Source organism: Emydura macquarii, unplaced genomic scaffold (genome assembly GCF_026122565.2).
Source record: "Emydura macquarii macquarii isolate MOO-44397 ecotype Brisbane River unplaced genomic scaffold, CSIRO-AGI_Emac_v2 contig_2170, whole genome shotgun sequence".
NCBI classification, from domain to species: Eukaryota; Metazoa; Chordata; order Testudines; family Chelidae; genus Emydura; species Emydura macquarii.
Window position 1 is genome coordinate 201,954 of NW_027132307.1, and position 21,878 is coordinate 223,831.

A 21,878-nucleotide genomic window follows, 5' to 3' on the forward strand; every position below is an offset into this window, starting at 1 on the left:
CCAGGGTCTGAGTGCAGATCACAGAATCAGAGCAGGGCTGGAAGGGCCTCAGGAGCTCACCTTGCCCAGCTCCCTGCTCAAAGCCTAGACACAGGAGTGTTCCCATGGATTCCAACAGACGCTGGCTTAGCATCGCAATCCACCTTGCATTTCACTCAGCTCCTTCCCTGCCTGGCTGGCTTCCGAGTGAGGCGTGCAGGAATGCGAACGTGGGGGAAAGCCCCGACGTGCGATATGCAAACCACTCCACAAGGAGCCTTGCGCAACCTTTCTGCGTAAAAAACATCTTTTCTTTCCGAGAGGGAGACACTGGAAAGGAAGTGTGGAGGTTGGGCTTCCCCGGGGAGTAGCTGAGCAGCTCAGCTCACATTTTAACCACGCTACCCGTATAAATCTTCCCAGCCGCTGACTGATCTCGCAGGGGAACTGCCAAGCGCTGGTGAGCTAGTGACTGATTGATCCAGGGGTGCTTTTCTTTTCATCCCTTTTCTGAGTGGGTGCAACCTGTGCAAAACCTGACTGAGGCCGTTTGGCCCCCTCCCAAAGCAGAGTTCCAGCCAGGATTTGAAAACCATTCCCCCCCCTTGCAGGATTGCTGCAAAGCCTGGCAGACCCCACTGCCTTGCACGCTGACCGAGAATCTGTTTGCCAGAAGCTGGGAATGGGCGAGGGCGACGGCCTGTTCTGTTCATTCCCCCTGGAGCGCCTGGCATTGGCCACCGTCAGAAGACAGGACACTGAGCTAGATGGACCATTGGTCTGACCCCGTACGGCTGTTCTTATGTTCTATAACGATCCTTTTGTTCTGTGTATCTGCGCCTCCTGTCTTGTCCTTGCATGGTAAGTTCTTTGGGGCAGGGACTGTCTTTCTGTTCTGGGTTTGTACAGCGCCTAGCGCAGTGGGGGCCTGGTCCATGCCTAGGGTTCCTGGACATGAGGATGATACAAACAGATAATAATAACTAATAAAACAAGACACACCAAGCAGGTGTAACAAACAAGGTCCTTATTCAGCAAGGCACTTAAACGTGCACCTCACTTTAAATGCCCGGGCAGTCCCCTGGACTTCAAGGCCACAATTCATGTGCTTGAAATTAGGGCTGTGCTGCTGGACCTTTCTGAATCGGTGCCAAGGAGAAGGAAGGGGGAGGCAGAGCTGGAGGGGAGAAGAGCAGCGGGTAACAGGGGAGCGATGCGCAAGTTTCGACACAATCCTGTGTTAAAAACAGATATAAATACATGTCAGTAACTGATTGTTATTAGAGCTGGTCAAAAATGATGAATCAAAAAAAAATCAACCCAAAATGTCTTTTTATCAACATTTGTAGGTGTTCCACGAACAGCTGCTAAAACCAAAAAAGAAACGGTTTTCTCCACATTTTTTCTTGGAAAATAAAATATGTTTTTTTTGACCAGCTCTAATTTTTTCTTCACATCGCTTTCTTTGCTTCTGATGCAGGAACCACCTTTTGCAGAGTAAGCGCTGAGTCCCAGCGTGACTAGGCTGCATTCCTACCTTGGGCTGAGAGACAGGACCCAGAACGAAATAAACAGAGAAGGGGGTTGAAAGATTTACGGCCTTTTTATCAGAAATCAGGAAATTCTTTTTGTTTTTGTATTTTTCTTGTTAAATTACAGCCCCGCTGCTGGGAGCCCGAGAGCCTGTTAATTGTCGCATCTGCATGCGCTCCTGCTGCTCTCAGAGCTGGTGAATTTGCACGGCGGTCTGGGAAGCCCAGTGCAGCCAGCAGCTCCAGCGGCTGGTTAGAGATTTTGGGCGTGTTGAGGATTGGCTCCAGCGAGCGCTTGCAGCATCTGCTGAACAGTGAACTGCTGGCTTCGAGCGCCTGAGGCTGGGTGTGCAACTTCACTGAGGCCGGGGTTAGAGGCAGCTCTCTCTGCCGAGCCTCCAGCGTGCCCCGAGCCGGCTAAAGGAGAGAGGCACTGCGGTGGGACGCCTGGCTCTCCCATCGCCAGTGCCTGCAGCCGCTGCTGAATCTGGGCCAGCGCCTGCATTTCTTTAGGGCTCGGCACGGCGCCCAGCCCCTCTGGGTGCCAGATTTGCTGATGGAAGGTCGGGAGAGGCTGCGTCGGAGGCTTCCCAGCTGCCGCGGGGCTCTTGGGCAGGCTCTGGGCCCCCAGGTGGGGGTTCTGGCTGAGTGACCGCTGCACGCCCCGCGCGCCGGGCGCGGACAGGATGTTCTGCACCAGCTGTTTGACGATCTGCTGCAGCACGCTCTTGATGGCGGCTGAGATGGCGGCGCTGGCTCCTCTGCCCGGGTCTGGATCGGGTTCGCGGCAGCTCTGTGCCGTGCAGTCGCTTGCACTGCTGCTGTTGCTGCTAGCGTGGGCGCGGGATGGCGGACTGCGCGCCTGGGGGGAAGGAGCTCTTCTTCTTGTACTCACAGGGGTTTGGTTGCTCCTCAGAGAGGCAAATGGCTTGCCCCCAGCCTGCGCTGGCGCTGCCCTCAGCGTTAAACCCAGGGGCTCACCGCACACGGGCGGCGAGGTGTTGCTGCCACCCAGGATGCTTGCCAGGAAGTTCAAGGCCTGGCTGGGGTTCTCCATGATTTCCCGCACAGTGGCTGGGCTCCGCGCCAGCTGCAGCATGAGCCTCAGCATCTCGGGGGTGTTCAGGACGCGGCTGATCTCCGGGATTTTCTGGATCACCTGCTGCTTCAGAGGATTGTCGGTGATCAGCTCCGTCATCAGGTGGGGGTTGGAGAGCCGGCTCTGAATGAAGGGGTTTTCCAAGAGCCGGAGCATCATCTCGGGGTTGGATGTGAGCTGCCGCTGGAACTCGGAGAAGTTGGCCGTGTTCAGGCCGAGGGTGCGGACCAGCTCCTGCAGGCCGTCGGTGCCGAAGGCTGTGCTGCTGGCAGAGCCCGGCCTGGAGAGGCAGCTGTTCTCCGCCCGGGCGGTGGCAGCACCCCCCGTGGAGCCGGCGTGCTGACCTGGACCGTCCAGGGGCTTCCTTCGCGACTGGATGACGAGGTGGATGGTGGCCTCATCGTGGATGCCGTGCTGGCCCAGGGTCTTGTGATCTTTCAAAATCCGGCCGGCGAAGATCAGCACAAGCCGGCCAGTGGGAGAGGAGAAACGGGTGGAGATGCCTTCCTTCAACTCCTGGATGAGGCTGTCCTCAGGCACCACGAACTCCTCCTTCTGCCGGGGGGTCTTCACCACCACCTTGATGATTCGGGGAGCGGCAGCAGCCTCGAGATCAGCTCTGGGGACATCTCCGCTTCTGACCATGCTTCGCGTGAGGGTGCCTCAGGGACGGGACATTTGCAAGCTTCCTCCCAGGAGAAACGGAGGCCCGGGGGTGGGGGCGAGAGGCAAAGGACCCGGCGCCTTCTGCTTCCCCGCTACTGGCCCCTCTAGTCACGGGCCTCTGGGGAGGACCAAGGGGGGACCTCCTCGGTCTCTCCAACCAAGACCAGGGCTCCCGTCCCAGCCCAGCGCTGCTCTGCTCCTCCACGGACCCAGCAGCTCAGGGTCCTCACGCCCCCTCCCGCAGCAGGTGTGCTCTGCCCGCACTGTGACATCACTGCTGATGCCAGCGAGTGCCGTGGCACCGGGGGGTGAGGCCGCCCGTTTCCTCCACATTCAGGCCAACGCCAGCCACTCACTCGCAGACCCTCACCCTGGCCGCTTCCTGCCAACGGCCCCAATTCTTCACCAGTGGCGTAAAGCGGAGCTGTGCCTTCTGACCTCACCAGCGGCTGTGGCCCCAGATCTGTACCATGCTTAGTTCTAATAATTGATAGCTCTGGGATCCCTACTCAGCCTTTACCCGGGCGATTCCTGTGGCGAGGGAAGGGAGTTTCTCTGTCATCCATCCCTTTTACCCAACCCAACCGTGAATATCACTGCAGGCTGGGTTAAATCTGGTTGGAGTTGGGGGGGAGGGTAGCAGCCACCTTTCATTTAGGATCAATGTGAAGAAGCCAGTAAGCCACCACCCATAACACAGGCTAGGCTTGAGTAGAAGCTGAACCGTGTGGCCCAGCGGGTTTCCCTGGGGACTGGCACAGCACACGCAGCTGGAGCTGTGCGCGTCTGGGGTCTCTGAGAGACGCGGCAGAAAGGCCAGAGGAGCTGGGAGAGACGGAGAGAGTCCAGCGGAGGGCAACAAAAATGATGAGGGGGCTGGAGCACAGGACTTATGAGGAGAGGCTGAGGGAACTGGGCTTGTTTAGTCTGCAGAAGAGAAGAGTGAGGGGGATTTGATAGCGGCCTTTAACTACCTGAAAGGGGGTTCCAGGGAGGATGGGGCTAGGCTGTTCTCAGTGGTGGCAGATGACAGAACAAGGAGCAATGGTCTCAAGTTGCAGGGCGGGAGGTCTAGGTTGGACATTAGGAAAAAGTTTCTCACTAGGAGGGTGGTGAAGCACTGGAATGGGTTACCTAGGGAGGTGGTGGAATCTCCATCTTTAGAGGTTTTTATGCTGCGGCATGACAAAGCCCTGGCTGGGATGGTTTAGCTGAGGTTACTCCCGCTTCAAGCAGGGGTTGGACTAGACACCTTCTGAGGTCCCTTCCAACCCTCATCTTCTATGATTCTATCTCATTGAGTCCCATAAACACAGCAGCCCTGCGGGAGTGACCTGGGACCTGAGCAGTGATGCCCGGGGCGGGGTGCAGCTGTCATTCAGATCAGCAGCTCTCCATTTCCCTTTTGAGGAGTGGGATTGATTCTCCCTCCCCCCCCCCCCACATCCTACCCCTATTTCCATCAGGCTCACCCTCCTCCACCTCCATGGCAACGGCTTAAAGAGCTTTTCTCATGAGCCAAGCCAGGACTGGAGCCATCATTAGACTTGGGAGAGGCTTTGATTTTTACTGGTAAATGCTGATTTCATTGGACATCTACGAAGTGATTCAAAAATTTCCCATCGATAATAATCAAAATTTGCAGCTAGGCAAGAAAATCCTGCTTGAGACCATGACAGAGTTCAGCTGAAGGCTGTTCACCTGGGATATTTTGACAGGTGATGTTGACAGTTTGTATTTTCATGGCTATAAAGATTTAACTTTTCCAATCTCAGTGTCTACTGGCATTAAATAATTATTGACTGACCCCCTCCCATGATTTCCTGCAACTGTGAACATTTAAATTGATACAAAGCAAAAGGAAAAATGCTTAGAACCCAGAATTTTGCACAACTGTGAAAATTTCAATCAATGAAAATAGAAAAAAATGCTTAAAAATAAAGATTGATAATATCTATTGAAATGCTATCAAATAAAATCACTTTCTGCACACCCATAAACATCATCCACTTCATACTCTTGTGCTCAGATACTCTTGTGCTTCATACTCTTGTGGTAGATACCCTGCAAGGTAGGGATAGGATACAGAGTGACCTAAACAAACTGGAGGATTGGGCCAAAAGAAATCTAATGAGGTTCAACAAAGAAAAGTGCAGAGTCCTCCACTTAGGAAGGAAGAATCCCATGCACAGCTACAGACTGGGGACCGACGAGCTAGGCAGCAGTTCTGCAGAAAAGGACCTGGGGGTAACAGTGGATAAAAAGCTGGATATGAGTCAGCAGTGTGCCCTGGTTGTCAAGAAGGCTAATAGCATATTGGGCTGCATTAGTAGGAGCAATGCCAGCAGGACGCAGGAAGTGATTATTCCCCTCTATTCGGCATTGGTGAAGCCGCATTTAGAGTATTGTGTCCAGTTTTGGGCTCCCCACTACAAAAAGGATGTGGACAAGTTGGAGAGAGTCCAGCAGAGGGCAACAAAAATGATGAGGGGGCTGGAGCACAAGACTTATGAGGAGAGGCTGAGGGAACTGGGCTTGTTTAGTCTGCAGAAGAGAAGAATGAGGGGGGATTTGATAGCGGCCTTTAACTACCTGAAAGGGGGTTCCAGGGAGGATGGGGCTAGGCTGTTCTCGGTGGTGGCAGATGACAGAACAAGGAGCAACGGTCTCAAGTTGCAGCGGGGGAGGTCTAGGTTGGACATTAGGAAAAACTTTCTCACTAGTCGGGTGGTGAAGTACTGGAATGGGTTACCTAGGGAGGTGGTGGAATCTCCATCCTTAGAGGTTTTTAAGCTGCGGCTTGACAAAGCCCTGGCTGGGATGATATAGTTGAGGTTAGTCCTGCTTTGAGCAGGGGGTTGGACTAGATACCTCCTGAGGTCCCTTCCAACTCTAATATTCTATGATTCTATGATTCACAGACACAGCAGCGTCAAGGCCCCTGTTCCCACCTTGGACCTGGATGAACCATGGTTTTAAATTGAGTTTGGATCTTAACATGAGTGACAGGCCCAAAGCACGTGAGCAATGAGAAAGAGACGGGTCGTTTGCATTAAACTTGTAGTGACTCTGGAAATCCCAGCGTCATTTCATGAAAGGCTTGGGTGAAAGGAGAAACAAAGAAAGCATGGCGAATTGGATGCCAGGCGCAGAACACCATCAGTTTGTTTAGTTTATTATAAAGAAATGCATAGGTTGGAAAGAAATATGGCAAAATGAAATAAGAAGGAAACCTTGGGAAGAAAGGGGCCCAGCCACGAATCTTTTCCTGACCAAAGCAGGGGCAAGGTTCACCCCTAAAACTCCCTCCTCTGGCGTTAGCTAAGGTCCAATAACTGGCAACACCAGCTCTGGTGTTACGGTGTGTAAAAAAGTCAGGTTTTGTAAGGGTTCTTTGTCAGAACTTGTCCTCGCCCCTCTGGAGAACACCAGGATGCGAAGGTCTCTCCCGGGCCTGATCCCACTGTAAGTAGAAACACCCCTTCCATCGGCTTCCAATAGCCCTGACTTCCATGGGGCTACACTCCTAAGTCACTTGGGTGTGTGAGGAAATCCACCCCAAACAACCCAGGTGCTTTTCTCTTGTTTGGCCCAGGGAGGGTGAGGACCGACTGGGCTGTCATTCCAGCAGCTCGGAGCCTCTTCTTGTAACGGTCCAGGGGCCGCAGACAGCGACCCAGTTCTGGCGGAGTTGCTGCCCTCTTTTTTCTTCCCTTCAGCCAGGCAGAGCTGGCAGCAGCCAGGGCGGTGCTATATCGAGGGGTCCCTGTCAATGACACAACACCAAAGCGGCTCCAGCCCCCAGCCAGTCACCCGGAAATCACACACCATCCCCTGGGCGCCCCAAAGACAACACTTCCCCTCTCGCACGCACAGAGTCTGACTGTAGAAAGTAACCCTTTAATAACAGGAGGGCAGTAACACAGCCTGGCTTGGAACCCGGGCAAGCAGAATTCATGACTCAGTGAGCCAAGCCCACCCCAGAGCACAGGGCGTGTCCTGCGCCTGGCCCGGCTGGCTTCCCCTCTGCAAGCTCCTGCCAGATGCAGGCTTGACCAGGCTTCCTCCGCTGCTGCCTCCTGCCACCTCCCGGCCGCACTGAGTCCCTGCTCCCGGCTCCCGCTGTCTGCTGGCCCCGAACGACCCCATCACCTACTGGCATTGACCGCTGCTGCTCCTGCCATCTCCTGCCGCTGACCGATCCCACCGTCTGTGGGTGCTGCCCACTGCTGGCACCGCCCCGCTGCTTCTCAGTCCAGGTTTCCCAGTCTCTGGTGATTCAGCTCTTAGTGAATTTCAGCTCATGGGAAAACCTTCTGCTGACGCAGCAGCAACGTCCCTGCTTTTAACAAAGAAAAGGCTCCGAGCGGAACCATTAAACCTACCATTTAAGAGGGGGAGGAGATCGTCAAACCATGCCTGAGGGCAGCCCTTTGCCAGGAATGGTGCAATCTCAACAGGAGACTTCTCACCCCTCCCTCTCCCCTTGCAGTGGGGAAACATCCGTCCGCCCCCTTTCTGGGCCCTGTTTGGGTGAGTGAATTTTTTATCAGAACAGGCTGAGCCCAGATCTGCTGCCATTTGTTCACACAGTCGAAGGGCAGCATTTCATTACCCCTGCGGTTAACACAAGCGTGACTTGTAACACAACACCAGGCACACTGACCGTCTCCCATCATGCTCAGCACCTGGAGTGCTTATGCAATACGCTGAGTACTTAATTGTCCTCATGCAAACACAAAGCCGGTGCCAGCACCGTGCCCCCGTCAGCTGCGTAGCTAGGCGGGTGCCACTCCGACACTGAAAGCTTGCTTACACTTCTCTACCCGGGAATCGTGTCCGGGAATTCCTGCACCACAGAGCAACGTCCTTATGAGCCACGGCTGACCCCTTCCCATCCTGCCAGAGCCGCTGGGCACGGCACGGGGCAGTTCATCCGTGCCAGGGGAAGGGGCCTTCCCGTCAGAGCCGCTGCCGTGCTCTCAGGACTTGGGGGGGAGGGGAATTGATGGCGGTAGATCTCTGAAGCGGCAGGTCCTCCGCCCTGCCCCATAACCCCGACTGTATTCCTGTGCGCCAGTCGACCCCAATGCCTTGGCTGCGCGGCTGTCACACGTTGCTCCCCCTCCGTTCGCCGCAATGCCGCACCCTTCTGGGCAGCCCAGCGATGGAGGGAAACGAACCTCTCCCCACCAGCAGGACCTCAACGAAGTGTTCCCCCCCCACCGCTTGAAGTCGCCCCACGCGCTTAACCTCCGGCAATGCGCCTTCAACCCTGAGGAAGCTTGGAAAGCCCAGGGGGGGTCACGAGGAGTCACAAACACGCCCCTCGTGACAGACGATCCCTGGCTTCCCTCGCCCGCGCAGCTCACGGGCAGCCCAAAACCGCCTCCGCACGCGCCACGGCAGAAGCGGCCACTAGCTGCCCAAATGGAAAATGAAATTCTTGCCAGTGGGCGACGGGGGTCATGCAGCACAGAGCATGGAACACAGAACGAGCCGGGGCCGGCGCCCTCCCCGCAATACGCCCCGCTCCGCCCCGCCGGGCGCAATGAGCTGGTTTACCCACCAGAATGCGGCATTACCGCCGTTGCTCTCCATCGACATCAGCCACGCCGAGGAGAGGAGGAGCCTGCACACGGCACATAAATGAGGGGGACCAGACATTTTGCATCAGATCTCTGAGCCATGCCTCCAGGTTCACCCCAGACCAGCCCTGAAAGGAACAGGCCAGGATTTGCCCAGATTAGTGGAGGTTTCGGTCGATCTAGTCCAGATGTGAGCCATCACCCGGAGCTGGGCAAACAAATCCGATGCAGACACCTGGTTCAGTTGTGTAAGTGAGAGAGAGGCAGAGAGAGATTTTTCCTTTATTGTTCTGATAATGGTACAGGACTGTTTAGTGGGGCATAAGTGGAGTCCATCCTGTTAGTTCTCGCTCCTGAAACTTTCACTATTGAACCTAAAATATCTTGGTGAATTGTGTGTGTGTGTGTGAGTGAGGAATGTGTGCGCAGGGCATAGAAAGACACCAACCGAAACTGCTCTGACAACAGACAGGGGAGTGAAGACACCGACTGCCATCTGGACCCTGAAAGCCGAAGGATAGCGATCAACGACCCTAAAGTGCAAATAAACGACCCTGGAGTACAGAAGGATCCACCCTGGGAACAAAGAAAGCACAGAAAGAAGAGACTAGTTCTGCTTGCACTTAGCTGGTGATTAACAGCTGTACTGACCCTGGGGGCAGCATGACACAGCCCGGCCATAGGCTGACATGACAGCAGCGAGTGTAACAGGTGGGTAAAAACCTGGAAACTTTGGGTTTTGTTCTTGGAGCATCGGATTCACGACCAACAGAGGCCCGGCTCGCTCCTTGTGCCCAGCCTAGCTGGCCACTCGGCTGGCTTGAATAACGCCTAAAAGGACTCATCATTCTATGACACCAGCTTGCAGAACTTCTTGGGTGTGAATGTGTGTGTGAATGTGACGGCTTTTTATGTACTTACATGTACAATAAACCCGGCGTGTTGGCTGGTCCCCCTGAATAAGATCCTGCTCGTCTTTTCTTTTACAAGTATACCACAGAGTGCATCGAAACAACTGGGGGCGTTCAGGCTCTAAACGTAAACCCAATCCACATTCACTTCTAGCAGGTTCCATGGGCATGATTCTCCCCCACCCTGCTCCTTGTGGATTCATTTGCTCCTCTGCAGAGTGCTTGTGAAACACTGTGCCTAGCGTTTCACACCCATTTTGCACAGAGTAACAATGCCATGCTCTTACATAGTGCTTTTCAGAGGGAGAGCTTGCGCTACAAAGGAGGTCGGTAACATTATCCCCATTTTACTGATGGGGAAACTGAGGCGCAGAGAGGGAATGTGACCTGCCCAAGATCACCCAGTTGGCCTGAGGCTGAGCTGAGGATAAAACCCAGGTCTCCTGAGTCCATGAAAAAGAAAAAGATAGCAAATGAGTCTGATAGGCTCTCGTTTCCACAGACTCATGTTGATTGGTATTAATTATATCACCCTTTCATTCTCTGTTAACCAAATCCATTAGCACCTGCTCCTTTCTCTTGCCCAGGCTCCATGGCAGACTGCCAGGCCTTGCATTATCTGGGGCATCCCCTCTGCCTCTTTTAAAAGTTGGCACAACATTCACTTTCCTCCAGCCTTCTGGCAGCTCCCCGATGTCGATGTGCATCAACATGCACGGTCCGGTGCGCGCCAGAGACAGCTGGTTTAAAACTCTGGGCTGCATTTTATCCAGACCTGCTGATTTCAAAAGGTCCAACTTCAGGAGCGTCTGTTTACCATCCCTCCGAGATACTAATGGAATGGCAAGGTTATCATCAGCCTACGCTAGGGCTGCCATTTGTATCCTAGTAACACCTGGGGACTGCAGTCAGCGATCGGGGCCGCGCCGTGCCAGGCACTCTACTAGTAACACAAAGACAGTCTGCACCTCAGAGCGCGCTGCCTCAGATTAAGACGGGACACAACAGGTGAACAAACAGACAAATGGAAGGTAAGGGCAGGACAGCCTGACGGCCGTGACAGCTGTGTTTGCATAAGTTCCCAGTCACAGCGGTGGTTTCTGAATGTTCTGCATGTGATCCGTGCTGGAGGGAAGAGTCTGACGGCTCAGCTGATCCACGAGAAGCAAACATCCTAGGAGGAACCTCCAGGGACGAGAAGACCAGATGAACCGGGCTCCCATTTCCTGAAAACCCTCCTTCAAAGCAGCCTGGCTTCACTTTGAAAGAAGCTGCTGGTGAGTTTCCCTGCTCAGGTCTCAGCCCTGCCGCATCGCTCAGCACCATGTGCTCATTCCCAGGCCGCGTCCCTTGCAATTATATGCAGGTCAACATCCCCTTGCCCGGCTGAAGCAGTGAAAGCCCCAGGCCTGGGAGACCACGCGGGTCACTCGTCCCCAGATTTGCCCCGTTCGCACCCCGTAGACGATGGGGTTTAGCATGGGGGGGACGATCACATAGAGATTGGCCAGCAGGATGTGAACGTGCCCCGGAATACTGTGGCCAAACCGATGAGTGAGAAAGGAGAAAAAGGCCGGCGTGTAGAACATCAGTATGACGCAGAAGTGGGAGCCGCAGGTGCTGAGCGCCTTGAGCCGGGCGTCCTTGGACGGGAGCCGGAAGACGGCCCTGAGGATGAGCACGTAAGACACAGCGACGAGCAGGACGTCCAGCCCTGAGGACAGCAGCGTCGTGGTGAACCCGTACCAGATGTTGGCTGTTATATCAGCGCAAGCCAGCCGGGCGATGCCCATGTGCTCACAGTAGGTGTGAGGCATGACGTTGTGTCCACAGTACGGCAGCCTCTTCAGAAGGAAAATAGGTGGGAACATTATACACAGACCCCTGAGAACAGCGGTCACGGCTATTTTCCCTATCACTGAATGTGTGAGGATAGTCGGGTATCTCAGGGGATAGCAGATGGCAACATACCGGTCAAATGCCATGGCCAGCAAAACGGTTGACTCTGCAATGAAACTAAAATGGGTAAAGAACATCTGGGTAACGCAGGCATCAAAAGAAATTTCTTTGGCACTAAACCAGAATATGGCCAGCATCTTGGGTACCGTAGCAGTAGATAGCATGAGATCAGCAACCGCCAGCATGGCGAGGAAAAGGTACATGGGCTCGTGGAGGCTGCGCTCTCTTATGATGATGAAGAGTAGAACAGAGTTTCCCAAAAGTGCAACAACATACATCATGCAGACGGGGACGGAGATCCAGATGTGAGACTCTTCCATGCCCGGGATGCCGGTCAGGATGAACGTTATGGGATCAAAGCTGCTTTGGTTGAGAACAGGCATGATGCACTGTGACACTGTGTTTGAACTCACACTGGCTCTGTGGAGAAAGACAATTGCATAAATAACTCCTCTGATCAGCTAGGGTTTACACAACCCATTTGGAGTAGCCCTAGAGCCGCCCCTTACACACTTCTGTTTCAGAAGTGACTCCATTTACAAGACGTTTGCAAAGCAGGGATTTGATTTATGTGCTTTAGATCATGAAGGAATCTCCCATTTTTGGACTCAAGCAGTAAATCACTCACCAGCTAGTTCCTTTCCATTCCCCCTCTTTCATTTCATTTCTAAGGGCTTCTCTGGTTTTGCAGTTGTAATGGGCCAGCTCCTTTCTTACTTTGGGTTGAAATATTGCTGCCCGTCACTGTAGTCTCTGTGCACTCAGATCCTACGAACACTTACACGTGCGTAACCGTGCAGTTGATGTCAATGGGCCTGCTCACACGTGTACAACTCGTAAGCGTAAGTTTAGCCCGGTGTGTAACTGTTCCTAGGCTCGTGGACTTGCTCAGGGAGGCTGCCTGTGCAGTGTTTCCCAGCCTGTGTAGGCTGGTGACCCCGGTTTGAAATAAAACATTTTTGCAACTTTCTTACGCATCCAGCAAAGGTCAAGGTAACAAATGCCTCCCTGAGGACCATGATAAACCTGTGTCATATATCTCCTGCTGCAGCTCTGCCAGCTGACCTCACTCCACTTGGAAGGTTTGGACCACCCCCAAAGTTACTGCGGAGATTTGTTCTTTTTTGGTTTAGCGCCAAATACAACTGTCAACCCCTCATGGCTGCCACGATTTCCCCATCCCTGGGGAAGTGGATCACAACTCACTGCCTGAGACACGCTTACTTAGTGGGTAGGGCACTCAGGAACTGGGATTCAATTCTCAGCTCAGCAGCCCTGGGTGAGGCATTTCATCTACTTGTGCCTCAGTTGCCCATCTGTGAAATGGGGCTAAAGCTTCCCTGCCTTCCAGGCACGAGGTGAGGGTAAAACCCTATCTCCACCTCTGCTGCGGCAGTGAGGGCCACAGACGTGCCTAGGTTACTTGCTGACTGGCTAATGACCAATAGCACAAACTAGAGGCAAGCCGTATTTGCTCGCAGGCGAGTGAGGCCATGCTAGAATTCACGAAAGACACACAGGCAAGGCTGGGAAATGAAGGACCAACATTTAGGCCAGACAAGCGGTTTCCAAGCTTTCATTTCGCTTCTCTGCAGGTTTTTCACATGCCACAAAGTGTGCGGGGCCGCCTGAGCCTGGGTGGTGAGTCTGCCAGGGCCAGTGTCTGGATGAGCGTTCATGTTCTGCGTAACCAGACTGCAGATGCACTCAGCCTGAGAGCCACGTCCTTTCTTCGCTACTGCTCTCCCCCACGGCCCCAGCGAAGGACATCTGGACTTGCGGTGAAAGCGTAAGAACGGCCACCCTGGGTCAGAGCAATGGTCCCTTTACCCCAGTGTCCCCTCTGCCAACTGTGGCCGGTGCCAGGTGCTTCCGAGGGAATGAACAGAACAGGGCAATTTATTGAGTGATGCATCCTCCTGTCATCCAGTCACATCTTCCAGCAGTGGGGCCCCTGACCATCTTGGCTAATAGCCATCGATGGACCTATCCTTCATAAATTTATCTAATTCTTTTTTGATCCCAGTTATACCTTTGGCCTTCACAACATCCTCCGGCAAGGAGTTCCACAGGTTGACTGTGCATTGCGTGAAGAAATACTGCCTTTTGTTTGTTTTAAACCTGCTACCTATTCATTTCATTGGGTGACCCCTGGCTCTTGTGTTATGTGAAGGGGTAAATAACGCTTCCCTGTTCACTTCCTGCACACCAGTCGTGAATTTATAGACTTCTAGCATATCCCCTCTTAGTCATCTCTTCTCTAAACAGAACGGTCCCAGTCTTTTTAATCTTCCCTTGTACGGAAACTGTTCCATACCCCAATCAGTTTTGTCACCCTTCTCTGTGCTTTTCCCAATTCTAATATATCTTTTTAGAGATGGGGCAACCAGAACTGCACGCAGTATTCAAGGTGTGGGCGTGCCATGGATTTATAGAGTGACATGATATTTTTGTCTTATCATCTTTCCCTTTCCTAATGGTTCCCAACAGTCTGTGAGCTTTTTTTGACTGCCGCTGCACATGGAGTGGATGTTTTCAGAGAACTATCTATGACGACTTCAAGATCTCTTTCTTGAGTGGTAACAGCTAACTTAGACCCCATCATTTCATACGTGTTGCTGGGATTATGTTTTCCAATGTTCGTTACTTTCTATTTATCAACACTGAATTTCATCTGCCCTTTTGTTGCCCTGTCACTCAGTTAAGTGAGATCCACTTGTAAATCTTTGCAGTCAGTTTTGGACCTATCTATCTTGAGTAATTTTGTAACATCTCCAAATTTTGCCAAGTTACTCTTTACTCCCTTTTCCAGATCATTTCTGAATATGCTGAACAGCACTTATCCCAGTAGAGATCTCTGGGGGACACTACGATTTACCTCTCCCCATTGTGAAAATGGATAATTTATTCTTACCCTTTGTTTCCTGTCTTTTAACCAGTTCCTGATCCAGGAGAGGACCTTCCCTTTTATCCCAAGACTGCTTCTTTTGCTTTAAGAGTCTTTGGTGGGGGACCTTGTCGAAGATTTTCTAAAAGTCTAAGTTCACTATATCAGCTGGATCACCCTTGTCCACACGCTTGTTGACCCCGCTCAAAGAATTCTAATAGATTGGTGAGGCATGATTTCCCTTTACGAAAGCTGTGTTGATTCTTCCCCAACAAATCACGTTCATCTCTGTGTCTGATAATTCTGTTCTTCGCTATAGTTTCAACCAATTTGCCTGGTACAGAAGTTAGGCTCACCGGCCTATATTCGCCAGGCTTGCCTTTGGAGACTTTTTAAAATCAGCGTTACATTAGCTATCCGCCAGTCACCTGATATAGAGCCTGATTGAAGTGACAGGCTACATATCACAGTTAGTAGTTCTGCAATTTCATATTTGACTTCCTTCAGAACTCTTGGGTGAATCCCATCTGTCCTGGTGACTTATTACTGGTTAACTGTTATCAGTTTGTTCCAAAACCTCCTCTATAGACACCTCGATGTGGGACAGTTCCTCGGATTTGTCACCTAAAAGGAATGGCTCAGATTTGGGAATCTCCCTGCAGTGTGCTATTTGCTCTTCACATTATTTTTTGGCCTGCCTAGATGGACTTTTACACTTGACTTGCCAGTATTTATGCTCCTTTTTTTCTTCCTCAGGAGGATTTGCCTTCCAGTTTTTACAGAACGCCTTTTTGTCTTTAACCACCTCTTTTACTCTGCTGTTTAGCCAGGGTGGCATTTTTTGCTCCTCTTACAGTTTTTTAAAATTGGAGGTATACGTTGACTTTGAACCTCTTTTATGGTGTTTTTAAATAGTTTCCATGCAGCTTGCAGGCATTTCACTCATCACTTTCCTTTCAGTTTCCGTTTAACTAACTTCCTTGTTTTCATGTAGTTCTCCCTTTTTGACGTTAAACACTACTGTGGTGGGTTTCTTTGGTTTTTTCCCCCCACGGGATGTTAAATTTAGTTACATTGTGGTCGCTATTACTGAGCGGTTCAGCTACATTCACCTCTTGGACCAGATCCTGTGCTCCACTTAGGAGTAAATCAAGAATTGCCTTTCCTCTTGTGGGCTCCAGGACTAGCTGCTCCAGGGAGCAGTCATTAATGGCATCTAGAAATTTTCTCTCTGCATCCCATCTTGAGATGACGTGTACCCAGTCATAGGGGCATAGCTGAAATCCCCCATTATTATCGTGTTTTCTGTTTTTGTAGCCTCTCTAATCTCCCTGAGCATGTCACAATCCCCATCACCATCCGGGTGGGGTAGTCAGTAGTTTATTCCTACTGCTACACTCTTCTTCTTCCAGCCTGGAATTTCTATCCAGAGAGATCCTATGGCGCACTTTGATTCATTTCAGTTTTTTACTATATTTAACTCTGCTTTCTTTCACATAACAGTGCCCCACTCCCACCAACACGACCTACTCTGTCCTTCCTAGATATTTTGTGCCCCGGTATTAAAAGATTCGCCAGGTCCTAACAAACCTGAACCCTTCTCCACACACCAGCGTCTCATCCCCACATCGAGACCTTGCAGTTCTGCCTGTCTAACGGGCCCTGGGCACGGAAGTGGAAGCATTTCACAGAATGGAGGTCCTGAACTTCAATCGCTTACTTAGCAGTCTAAATCTGGCCTCCTGGACCTCTCTCCTACCCTTCCCCATGTCACTGGTACCTACACGTACCACGACCACATGGTTCCTCCCCAGCACTGCACGCAAGTCCGTCTGCATGTCTCGTGAGATCCGCAACCTTCACACCCGGCCGGCAAGTCACCCTCCAGTTCTCCGGGTCATCGCAAAGCCAGCTAGCTATATTTCTCATAATCACATCAAACACATTACAAAGTCCCACGTTGTAATTTAGACTCATACAGGACAGGATGTAGCCAGCTCGTAAACACCTCTGAACTAAGTTGTATCGCCCCAGCTCGAGCCCAGTGGTGCCTCTCAGAGGCGCCATTTGTCCCAGCTGAAGATTTTCTGCCTTTGAACAATGTTTAAAATAACTTGCAGCTGCCCCCACCCCAAACATTTCATGCAAACGACTCACCAGGCTCTTTCACTGGCTGGGGCTGAGGAATCTCTGCCTGTGATCCCGGTGGGGAGCGGCAGGTGGGGGGGAATCCACACTGACTGGGGCTGAGACGTGGGGATTTTAATATTTCCTCCTTATGAATGCCAGGAAGTGAGCCCCAGGCAGGCTCCTGGTCTTGCTGAATCTTAAACTGCCTGGTGCATTAAAGATTAACAGGAGTGGCCCAGCTCAGCTTGCTTCAGCCATTTCCTGCTTCTCCATCATTTGCATGACAAGTGATTTGACTTTCCCAGTCTGCATTGGCCTGTCTGAGTGGCACTTATGCTGACCACTTAAACCAAGAACAACGAACATGAAGCCAGGCACAGAATAGCATTCGTAGCTGCAGAGCCAGGCTGCCTTTTTCAGGGCTCAGTGTCTCTGCTATCTAGAACACAATTGACCCCTTAATCTTTTAGCAACACCTCCAGAAATATCATCTACATCTTGCAGACGTTGCTCCGTGGATCTGGCTGTGGGAAGGGTTTCGGCGTGACTCAGAAATAAAATAATGATCTACAAACAGCGCCAGGTCCTATACCTGGGGCTTGGACAAGAGAGGTGCTTTGTTCCTGCTGCAGAACACAGAAGGACGTATAGTTTCTCCACACATTAGCATTCCACCCCGAAGTAGCATAAACCAAATTACATCCATTTTCCTGGTGAAGAGGAGATGACAGAATCTCAGAAATTCTGGTTTGTTTATAATGTCCCAAGCAACAGCCCAATCTATGTAACTTGTCCAAGAGAGGGTAAGAGGGGACTAGATCATGGGCAACAAGTACCTACGTGGAGAGATTTCTGATCGTAAGTGGCTCTTTATCCTGGAAGGAAAAGGCAGAACAAGCGCTACCGATTGGCAGCTGAACCCAGACACATTCAGGCTAAAAGGCATGTTTCTAACAATGCAGGGAATTAGCCATGAAACCAATGGTGGATTCTCCACTTAGCCTCTTTAAATCAAGACTGATTTCTTTTAACGAGCTAGTCCAGCCCAAGCGGAAGTTCTGCGCTTGCTGCAGGAATGGCTAGGTGAGAGTCTATGGGCTGTGCGGGCAGGAGCTCAGAGCAAATAGTCACAGTGGTCATGAACCCAGCCCTGCTTCCATCCACACACCAACCAGTCTGACGGCTCAGCAAGCATTCAGGACCCAGACATAGGACCCTGCTAGCGGGTAGGTCAGAGCCTGAGTCCCACTAGGACTCAGGTTCAAGCACTGTCATTTTGCCGTGTGGATGCAGGTCAAGCCACAGAGCCACTTCAGAAGATCTGTGCCGTGCAGTGTGGACGCGTTAGCGTGGCTCTGAGACCTGGGTCCAGCAAGTGTGAACCCAAGTTTACAATGCTGTGCAGACCTCAGGCACTGAGCCCACAAACCCAGGTCCCACGCACGGACCCCAGCTTATTCTGCAGTGTAGGTCTGTCGACGGCTAAGCGTGCAAAGGAGACCTACGCGCCCATGGTGCAAATGTGGCTGCAGTGAGGCGCATCAGTGTCTTTTCTATGCACCAGGGCATGGCTGGACCCCCTTGTGGTGGGAAGTTGTTTTATGCCACCATTCAAACTGGGAGTAAACAATGGTTCCTTCCCCCCCAGAGACCACACTGCGACCTAGAACTGTCTCTGTGAAAGAGTGGACAGTGCCTTTTCTCCGGGGATTCCAGGTCTCAGTCAACACAGTTCAATTGGGATGCAAAGCGGGGTCAGCAAACCGTTAGCTGAAATGACTAAACGCTCCCGAGTCAATCTGCCATTTCAGAGGGGATCCAGCAAAGCACCTTTCCGAAGCATCCCCTAGGCAGACCCTGATTCCAGTTCCGCCAGCCTGGCCAGGACAAACCACTAGGGCTCGTCCAGGCTGGGCTCTGTCTCAGTGACAAACCAGACACTGGTTCAGTGTTTCTGAAAAGTGCCGCCATGTCCAGGGAGCAGAAGGGGATGGAGATCCAGAGTGCGTGAGGCAGTGACGGTGTGGAAGCTGCGGAGACGTCCTGCCACGTCCCGCACCTTCCATCTACCACCACCAAGAACAGACTAGCTCCATCCTCCCTGGAACCCCCTTTCAGGTAGTTAAAGGCTGCTATCAAATCCCCCCTCATTCTTCTCTTTTGCAGACTAAACAAGCCCAGTTCCCTCAGCCTCTCCTCATAAGTCTTGTGCTCCAGACCCCTCATCATTTTTGTTGCCCTCTGCTGGACTCTCTCTAACTTCTCCACATCCTTGTTATAATGGGGGGCCCAAAACTGGACACAATACTCCAAATGCGGCCTCACCAATGCCGAATAGAGGGAATAATCACTTCCCGTGACCTGCTGGCAATGCTCCTACTAATGCAGCCCAATATGCTATTAGCCTTCTTGACAACCAGGGCACACTGCTGACTCATATCCAGCTTTTTATCCACCGTTACCCCCAGGTCCTTTTCTGCAGAGCTGCTGCCCAGCTCGTCGGTCCCCAGTCTATAGCTGTGCATGGGATTCTTCCGTCCTAAGTGGAGGACTCTGCACTTGTCCTTGTTGAACCTCATCAGATTTCTTTTGGACAATTTGTCTAGGTCACTCTGTATCCTATCCCTACCTTCCAGGGTATCGACCCCTCCCCCCAGCTTAGTGTCATCTGCAAACTTGCTGAGGGTGCAATCTACCCCATCCTCCAGATCATTAATGAAGATGTTGAACAAAACCAGCCCCAGGACCGACCCCTGGGGCACTCTACTTGTGACCGGCTGCCAGCTAGACACTGAGCTGTTGATCACTACCTGTTGAGCCTGATGATCTAGCCAGCTCTGTCTATCTTTTAGTCCAACTCAGTGTAGCTTTATAGATCAACTCAGCATAACTTTGTTGTATGCCAAACAAAGAGACCTGAGTGATGAAATCTGGTTTCGAACTGAGTGTTTTGGATCCCAAAGAACTGGATAAGAACTGGACAAGGAGTTCTGAATCAACTGGATGGAAAAGGTCTCGGAGGGAATGCCAATACACTGACCCTCACTAATGGAACAAGTCAAAGGCAAAGAAGAAGAGGTCTTGTCATATAATCTTGATATTATTTTTGTGAAGAGATGAGTAGTTTGGTTGACAAAGCCTATTATGTGGTGACAAAACATATTTAGACCTCTGCAAGACATTTGACTTAGTCCTGCATAACATTCTGATTAAAAAATTAGAACTAAAATGAATATAATCCACCTGAAATGGATTAAAAACTGGTGAACTGATAGATCTCAAAAGTAATTGCAAGTCGGGAATTCTCACGTGGGTTGTTTCTAGTGGGCTCCCACAGAGGTCTGTTCCTGGCCTAATGCTATTCAATATCTTTATTAATGACAAGGCACTATGATAACATTTGCAGACAACCCAGGTTGGTGGAGTGGTAAATAATGATGAGGACAGGGCAGTTATACAGACCGATCAGGGTCACTGGGTAAGGTAGAGTCATTTGAATAACATATGATGGATACAGCTAAATGCAAAGTTCCAGCTCTCAGAACAAAGACTGGAGGTCAGACTTACAGGAGGCGAGTATCCTGCAACGACCTGACTTTGGAAAGGACAGGAAAAGTCCTGGTAGCACCCAGAACGTTGCTGTAGCTCCGAAAGTGCATGTGGTCCTTGGATACCGTAAGCAGGGGACTCTCTCGTGAGTGTAGGGAGGTGGTGTTATGCCTGTCGTCAGCACTAGTGAGACCCTGACTGGAGACTGTGCCCAGGTCTGGTGTCCACACTTCCAAAGGATATTGGAAAACTGGAAACCATTCAGAAAAGAGCCACAAGAAGGATTCGAGATGTGAAACATCTGACTTCTAGTGACAGACCGAAGCAGCTCAATGCACTGAGTTTACCCAAGAGACGTTTATGGGGCGACTTGATCATGGTCTGCAAGGAAGAGATTTCTGATAGCAGAAGGCTCTTTAATGTAACAGACGCCGGCATGACAAGCCCGGATTTTAACAGTGGGGGTAATCAGCCATTGGAGCAATTCACCAAGGATGCGTTGGATTCTCCCTCATCTGAAGTCTTTACATCGAGACTGGATCTCTTTCTGAGAGATCTGCGCTGGCTCAGATGTTATAGGCTTGATGCAGAAAGGACTGGGTAACGTTCTCTGCCCTGTGGCATGCAGGACATGCAGAGGGTGCTAATAGTCCCTGGCCCTCGTTACTACAATATCTGAGCTTCGTATGCTCAGGAATCAATTTTATCCTCTGCACCGCTGTGAGGTGAGGACTGTATCCCCACGGCACGGGTGGGGATCTGAGGTACGGGGTAAATCAAGGGACTTGCCCAAGGATCACATTGGCAATCTATGGCAGAGCAGGGAAGTGCACCCACGCTCCTGAGTGTCCGATCTACTAGACCAGCCCTCCTGCATCCTCCTCCATGGCTCCAGGAGCAATCCAGGTAGCGCTGGAGGGGCTGCAGGGCACCCAAGGAAAAAGGTAGAGCACAGACTCCAAGAGGCTGCTGCTTAGCGTCCAGACTTTATCTAGGATGGTGTATTGCTGCCCTCCGATGGACAGGACAGGTCAGGTCAGCTCAGGCCCGGCCCCAGGTCGGATCTAGCCCTTCTCTGTTTGCACGGCTGTAGCCCCCTCGTTCCCAGGGTATTAGAGACCGGGTGGGGGAGGTCATATTTTTTTATTGGACCAACTTCTGTGGGCGGAAGACGAAAGCTTTTTGAACTGCACTATCAGAATAAGGGCTCTGTGTCAGCACGAAAACTTGTCCCTTTCACCACCAGAGGATGGCCCAAGAAAAGGTATTACCCCCACCTTGTCTCTCTGCTGTCCGTTCTCTGGTATTCTAAGGGTACTGTGTGAGAGCATTCAGCGTGGAGCCAAACCTGGGAGCGATAAATCCACAGTGATACATAGCCCGATACTCAGAGGTGCTGAGCATCTGCAGCTCCCTCTGACGTGGACGGGAGCTCAGTGCTTCAGATCAGACCCTCACTCAGGTGACCAAATACAAAGTTAGGTGCCTAACTTTATCTGCTCCACTTTGAAAACTTTGGTCTAAGTGATTTGCTCAAAGCGTCAGAGTGAGTCAGTGTCACCGGCTCTCCCCAGAGCT

General features: G+C 51.6%; 1 protein-coding gene and 1 pseudogene across 1 annotated transcript; both read right to left on the minus strand.

The window, feature by feature from the left end:
• Positions 1–1,764: 1,764 nt before the first annotated feature.
• Positions 1,765–3,383, minus strand: LOC137160200 (ubiquilin-1 pseudogene; annotated as a pseudogene).
• Positions 3,384–11,142: 7,759 nt separating this feature from the next.
• On the minus strand, positions 11,143–16,893 carry LOC137160201 (olfactory receptor 52B2-like). The gene is made up of 2 exons (XM_067558646.1): positions 16,779–16,893; positions 11,143–12,154 (listed from the first exon to the last, which is right to left on the minus strand). Exon 2 carries the CDS (start codon positions 12,115–12,117, stop codon positions 11,143–11,145), a length of 975 nt encoding a protein of 324 aa, XP_067414747.1. The 5' UTR covers positions 12,118–12,154; positions 16,779–16,893.
• Between the last annotated feature and the right edge of the window lie 4,985 nt (positions 16,894–21,878).